Source organism: Microtus ochrogaster, chromosome 8 (genome assembly GCF_000317375.1).
Source record: "Microtus ochrogaster isolate Prairie Vole_2 chromosome 8, MicOch1.0, whole genome shotgun sequence".
NCBI lineage: Eukaryota > Metazoa > Chordata > Mammalia > Rodentia > Cricetidae > Microtus > Microtus ochrogaster.
The window spans coordinates 20,340,689-20,348,252 of NC_022015.1; the positions used below are offsets into that span (position 1 = coordinate 20,340,689).

At 40.2% G+C, this 7,564-nt stretch overlaps 1 protein-coding gene across 4 annotated transcripts in view; it reads left to right on the top strand.

The window, feature by feature from the left end:
- The window catches only part of Srcap (Snf2 related CREBBP activator protein), a 53,713-nt gene that overhangs the window by 34,379 nt on the left and 11,770 nt on the right, over positions 1-7,564 (top strand). For all 4 annotated transcript variants that reach the window (XM_005351296.3, XM_013347883.2, XM_013347882.2 and 1 more), the window contains 2 exons: positions 5,902-6,167; positions 6,306-6,508. In XM_005351296.3, coding sequence (XP_005351353.1) covers positions 5,902-6,167; positions 6,306-6,508 — 469 coding nt within the window. The remainder of the gene's footprint in view (positions 1-5,901; positions 6,168-6,305; positions 6,509-7,564) is intronic.

Below are 7,564 nucleotides of genomic sequence, written 5' to 3' on the forward strand. Positions count from 1 at the left end.
CAGATGGTTGTGAGCCACCATGTGGTTGCTGGGAATTGAACTCAGGACCTTTGGAAGAGCAGGCAATGCTCTTAACCACTGAGCCATCTCTCTAGCCCCCTGGCATACCTTTTTGAAGACAGTTTCACTATGAAACTCTAGCTATCTGGCTATTCTAGAATGTGTGTCATAGTGACCAGCCCAATGATGGCACTGGAACCCACAGAAATCTGCCTACCTTTGCCTCCAAAGTGCTGGGATTAAAGTCATGCACCAAAAATGTCTGACAACAATTTAGTAGTTTTAAAGCCAAACTAGAAAGACAGAAGTGGGAAAGAAATCAATCAAATCTTTCAGATTTCCAGGCTGATAAGTCCCCCCCCCCCTTTTTTTTAAGGTTTATTTATTTATTATGTATAGTGCTCTGTTTGTCTGTATGCTTGCTAGCCAGAAGAGGGCACCAGATCTCATTACATATGACTGAGCCACCATGTGGTTGCTGGGAATTGAACTCAGGACCTCTAGAAGAGCAGTCAGTGCTCTTAACCTCTGAGCCATCTCTCCAGCCTGATAAGTTGCCCTTTTAAAGCTTTACTATACCTAGGTGACTCATTAGCAAATTCCCAATTTTATTTTCTGGCTCTTGTCAAAAATTTTTGGGATTAGCCTTTCTGTAACTGTTTTTAAACCCTTAAAAAGTAACAAGTGGGGGGCTAGAGAGATGACTTAGTTGTTGAGAGTACTGACTACTCTTTCAAAGGATCTGGGTTCAATTCCCAGTGTTCATATGGTGGCTCATAACCATCTGTAACTCCAGTCCTATAGAATATCTGACACCCAGCTCTGTGGGCACTGCACATACATGGTGCACAGTTATCCAGGCAGGCGGAACATCCATACACATAAATATTTTTAAAAAAATACATGCATGGGTGTGGGTATGGATGCTAGCTGTTTTCCACCCTCCATAAATAACTTCTTTGAATTCCTTCCCACTGTGGTTGAACCCTTCTTCCCAAGTCCCCTATAGCAGGCTTTCTTGAACCTCCAACCCCCAAATCGTGATAGAGACTTAGTGTTAATTATGAGTACTTAACTTAGGTTTGTTTCTAGCTAGCTTTTTAACTTAAACGAACCCATTTTTATTCATGTGTGTGCTGCGGTGAGGCTAGTTTGCCTCATTGTGTACTGTCTATCCTGCTTCTTCCCTGGCTGGCTAGCTGGCTGGCTTCCCTTTTCTCTCTGTCTACCAGCCCTGTCTATACTCTGCCTAGCTATTGGCCATTCAGTTTTTTATTAGACTAATCTTGTAGTGAGGAGCTGTGGGCAGGCCTGCTTTTCATCCTGCCCGGCTCCCACGTGGCTAGCTTAACCCTGGGAATAACAGACAAATTGTATTCATTTAAACACTGCCTGGCCCATTAGCTCTAGCCTCTTACTGGCTAACTCTCACATCTTGATTAACCCATTTCTATTAATGTGTGTAGCATTACCAGGAAGATTCTAACCTGCGTCCATCTTGGGTCAGAGCTTCATCGCGTCTGCCTCACTGCCTTCTTCCCAGCATTCTGTTCTGTTTATTCTACCCACCTAATTTTCTGTTTTATCAAAGGGCCAAGGCAGGCTCTTTATTAACCAATGAAAATAACACACAGACAGAAGGCCCATCTATATCATAATCTGGTGCCTTAGGCAGGCAAGGTGAAATACCAACACATCTTTACATAGTAAAACAAATGTAGTATATGCAAATTCAATACATCTTTACATAGTTAAACAGTTCTGTGACACAAACAAATACAACACATCTTCATGGAAAGAAGCAAATACTCTATTCCATAACAGTTCCCTCTTTAATATCTTTTGTGTTTTATTTTTGGTGGTCCACTGAATTTAATTAGGCTCCCTTACCTGAACATGAGTAGGGTGGTTATTAAACTGTGACCGTACTACTGAAGAAAATGGCTCCCCATTTCCTCATGTTGCTATGAGTTCCTGAGGGTAACAGCTATGTCCAGAAGGCACTATTTCGTAGCACTCCTCCTTAATATCCAGCTCTTATATTCTTTCTCTCTCTCTTGCTTGATATTTTCTGTTCTTTGGAAGTGGTGCTATAAATGACTTATTTATGGCTGAGTACTTAACATTTGCGTTACTACCCTCAGCAAACAGAATCTTCTCTGCCCAAAGATGAGAGAGCAGTGCTGATCTCAGTACAAGATGATCTAAACCTACAAGTGTTTAGGATGCACCTTTTATTGTGAACTCAGGTAGTCAGGTTTGTCTGGCAGTACATTTACCCACTGAGCCATTTTACCAGCCCAGCCATGGACTTTTGGGCAGGTTTAAAGTACCAACCTTCTTCCTGTGGAGGATGCCTCAAATCCGAACCAATCAATTGGATACCTCTATAACATGCTACTGTTAACTAATGGGCACATCTTTCTTGGTATGTTGGTTTTATAACTTGTAGGGTTCATGGCCAGAAAAGGCCTTTGCTGTGAGTTCGAGACCAGCCTGGTCTACAAGAGCTAGTTCCAGGACAGGCTCCAAAACCACAGAGAAACCCTGTCTCGAAAAACCAAAAAAAAGAAAGAAAAGGCCTTTGCTGACTTTACTTCCCCAGCAATTTATTGAACATTTTGTGGTATGCTATGACAGCTGGGTCTACCCAAAATGTGTGAAATCTTCTGCAGTAGAGTTTTACCACCTTATCTCATGGGAAACCACGAGCAATAGGAATAGTCTGTGTTGTTTGGGGGCCTTCTGGGTTCTCTCTGACCAACAATTCATAGGTAGATATCTCAGACCTGGCAACTGGATTTCATTTGCTAACCTATGACTTTTAAAAATAGCCTTATCCACTCATGCAGGTTACCTGCTTGTGCCTTTTTTCTTTTCTTTTTTTTTTCTTTTTGTATTATGTGTGTGGACTGGAGAGTTGTCCCAGTGGTTAAAAGCACTTGTTTTTGTAGAGGACTGTAGTTTAATTCCCAGCACCCACATGGTATGTGGTTCACAATCATCCATAACTCCAGTTCTGAGAGATGTAACACCCTCTTCTGGCTTTTAGGGCATTTAATTCATAGACATACATGCATGCAAAAACACCCACACATAAAAATGTATTAAAATTACATGTTTGTATGCTTTAGGGGGAAAGAGTTTAGAAAAGGGCATCAAGGGGTCACACTGTTCACTTAATTTGAGACCTGATGTTCTCTCTGATTCTGGGGTTTACATTTTCTTGACTAGCCTGGAGCCAACAAACTTCATAATTCTCCTGTCTTTTCCCTTTCCATGCTGTGACCGCAGGCATTTGTAAGGATGACTGGTGTGTTACTTGGGGTATTGGGATCCAAATTCAGTAACTCATGATTGTAGAGCAAATACTCTTAAATGCTAGGTCATATTTCTTACCCCTTTAATTATTTATACACACACAATTTATTTTGAAGCAGGGTCTCTATGTAACCCTGACTGTTCTGTAACTTACTATGTAGACCAAGCTGGCCTGGAATGTGTGCCCTCAATAGTGTTTTTACATATATTAGTTTACAAGTTTCTTTATGATTTCCTCATTTTTAATTTTAGTTATTTCTCCCTTTATCCTCTGCTCTCCCCCATTCCTCACCCACGTACCTTTCCATACCTGATAATCTCTTCTAATGCAGTGGTTCTCAACCTTCCTTTCTTTAATACAGTTCCTCATGTTGTGGTGACCCCCAATGATGAAATTATTTTTGTTGTTACTTCATAATTGTAATTTTGCTTCTGTTATTAATCACAATGTAAATATTTGATATACAGGATACTTTATACAACCCCTGGGAAGGGTTTGTGACCCACATGTTGGGAACCACAGCTCGAAGGTCATAAATTCTATCCCCCTCATAGCTTCGTGGTCTCTATAAGCGCTTCAAGTTAAACTCAAATTTAAAATTTCAGCACTAAGATATACATATGATAGAAAACTTGTAACATCTCTCTAAGGCTGGGTTACCTTACTCAGTATATTTGTAGTTCCATGCAATTTTCAGAATTTGATTCTTCCTTATAGCTGGATTAAAACCCAATTGTGCAAAAATAACACATTAAAATTTTTGTTTTTATTTTTGTTTTGGTGATTAAACCCAAGGCCTCTATCTAATTAGAAGTGATCAGAACAATGTAGAGACTCTTGTTAAGTCTACCATATGCCTTGCCACTATGGGGATTATAGAATTATAGAGCCTGAAATATCTGTCAATCTTTTCGAGTGTATCTTCAGTTCTACTGTGATTCATGAAAGAATTCACTGATAAATTATGATATATGTGTGTGTGTGTGTGCGCTTATGAATGCTAAATGCTAAAACGTACATTTGTGGGAGTTGTGGTTAATCTTGTCAAGGAACATGGGAGTAGTTTGATAAATATGACTCCAATTGGTAGCTATATAACTTTAAATACAAGTTTGCATGAATAGTTAGTATATTATAAATGTTCCATAATACTTACAGACAGTTTTTGATTTGAACTTACTTGGTTTATCGTGTACTTCTAGTTAGAATGTTAATTTTTATTGTATACCCCACTGATTATATTGGTTAAGGTAAAAATTATGTGCATATAAGGAAAAATAGCCTTTTATTTATACAGTGGATGATATTACTAGTTCTCATTAGCAAATCCTCCCCCCATTTTGGAAATATAGTTGTCTAGCCATAAATTACTATTAATATCTACTGTGTAGTTTCTTTTTTTTTTTTTTTTATTTTTTATTTTTTGGTTTTTCGAGACAGGGTTTCTCTGTGGCTTTGGAGCCTGTCCTGGAACTAGCTCTTGTAGACCAGGCTGGTCTCGAACTCACAGAGATCCGCCTGCCGCTGCCTCCCGAGTGCTGGGATTAAAGGCGTGCGCCGCCACCGCCCGGCTACTGTGTAGTTTCTAACTTCACATTAACAGTGACAGAACTTGAAAACGAAATATTACAGTTAAATTATGTTTTAAAAAGTGTGCATATGTTTGTGTGTATGTGTATATGTGTGTGTGTGTATTTATAGAAAGTCTACCCCAAAAAAACCATTAAACCAAAATACAGAAAAGTGTGTTTATCTAAAATCATAATTTTTAAGGTTATCCCCTAAGTAAAGCATGAAGCATGGAGGTTTTTCCTTGCTTTTTCCCACACTTCTCTCTACCATCATACAGAAAGATTTTACTTCATAATTAGAAGGCCCCTCCTTAGCCAGGCAGTGGTGGCTCATGTCTTTAATCCTAGCACAAGGAGGCAGAGGCAGGAAAATCTCTTGAGTCTGAGGCAAGCCTGTTCTACAGATGGAGTTTCAGGATGGCCACAGCTACATAGGAAAAAACCCTGTCTCAAACAAAACAGAAAAACATCCTTCTTTATTTCATGCTTTCACATTCTTGCTGTTTTAGTCAGCCCCACCTCCTGATTTTTTTTTCTTCCTTTTTTGAGGCTTCCCTCCCCCCAGAGCACTAAAGGCTGCGCACCTGACTCAATACCTGTTGACTTTTAAATCACATTTACTTATTTGTGTATGTGCATGCAAGTGCCCATTTGCATTCTATATACCTACTACAAGAAAATAAGTTATATGTCCTAAAGTTGAATGTTACATAACAAAATTGCCACAAATCAGCTATGCTATAAACTGGGATATGTAGGTCTTCACTTTGATGTTCAGCAATTCTGCTTTAACAAGCATGCAAGGAAAGATGAGTTTTCTCTTGTAGAGGATGACCTCATTTAACATTGTGAAAACAATAGTTTTCATTGACAAATTTTGAAAATGATAAAGCACATGGTAGATGCCTTAGATCTTATTACTACAGACTCCATCTATAAGAGTTTAGGTTTTTATAAAGTTTTGTTGCAAACTTGGGTTTTTTTGTTTTGTTTTTCTTTTTCCTTTAGGATTCTCTGGAAGAAAAGCGGAAGCAGCAACGATCTGAACGCTTGGAACGGATTTTCCAACTTAGTGAGGCTCATGGGGCCCTGGCACCCGTGTATGGGACTGAAGTCCTGGATTTCTGTACTTTGCCCCAACCTGTTGCCAGCCCCATCAGCCCTCGTTCTCCTGGCCCCAGCCACCCCATCTTTTGGACTTATACTGAGGCTGCCCATCAGGCTGTACTGTTTCCCCAGCAGCGTCTAGACCAGCTGTCAGAAATCATTGAGAGGTTGGCAGGGCTAAGTGATGATGGGGAGTGGATCTTGGGGCTTCAGTGGATTTAGTTCCTAGGGTTAATGAAGGTGCTAAATTCTGTGATAATTTCAGGGTCATATCTTTTACATTGTTTACTTTCTTCCTTTCACAGGTTCATCTTTGTTATGCCTCCTGTGGAGGCACCTCCCCCTTCCCTGCATGCCTGCCACCCACCTCCTTGGATGGCCCCTCATCAGGCAGCCTTCCAGGAGCAGTTGGCCAGTGAGCTCTGGCCTCGAGCCCGTCCTTTGCACCGTATTGTATGTAATATGCGTACCCAGTTCCCTGACTTGAGACTCATCCAGTATGATTGTGGTGAGTTCTTGGCTGTTGCAGGACCACCAATATTTTCTTTGTTTTGCTTTGTTTTGTTTGAGGCAGTAGCTCGTGTATCCCAAGATTGCCTGTGATTTGCTCGTAGAGCTGAGGATGACCTTGAACTTGTGATTAACCAGATTATTCTGCACTCTTAATGACAAGACAGTTTATATCAATGAGATGCAGCATAGAGGTAGCATTTTGGTAGCTTTTGTGGAAGTTAAGTATATGTGATTTGATTTATTGACTCATTGATTATTATCACATCTGTCATTTTGCTTTTCATTTGGGATAATAAGTGAGATCAGCATAGCATAGAGTGTGAAAGCACACCTTCAATCCCAGCAGAGGCCAGCAAATCTTTTAATTCAAGGCCACCCTGGTTTACAGAGCAGGTTCCGGTTCCAGGATAGCTAATACTACACACAGAAACATTGTTTTGAAAAAGCCACAAGTTATGGGAAAAGGCAGCTGTGTGTGATGGCACACACCTGTAATCCTAGCACTTAGGACAAAGGCAGGAAGATTACTCCCAAGTTCAAGACAAATCTGGCCTATATAGTAAGTTTCGGCCATCCAGGGCTACAAATCATGACCTTGTTTTAAAAAGTTCATGGGAAGGTCTGGAGAGATGGCCTAGAGGTTAAGAACACTGACTGCTCTTCCAGAGGTCCTGAGTACAATTCCCAGCAACTACATGGTGACTCACAACCATCTATAGTGAAATCTGGTGCCCTCTTCTGGCCTATAGGCATACATGAAGGCAGAACACTGTATAATAAATAAATAAATAAATAAATAAATAGATAGATAGATAGATAGATAGATAAATAAATAAATAAATAAAAGTTCATGGGAAGCACTGAAGGTTAAGAGTGCTTCCAGAAGCCGGGCAATGGTGGCGCACACCTTTAATCCCCATTCTTGGGAGGCAGAGGCCAGCCTGGTCTACAGAGTGAGTTCCAGGACAGCCAGAGGTATTAGATGTAGAAACCCTGTCTAGAAAAAAGAAAGAAAGAAATCTTTACCTCTTACTCTTTTTTTTTTTTTTTG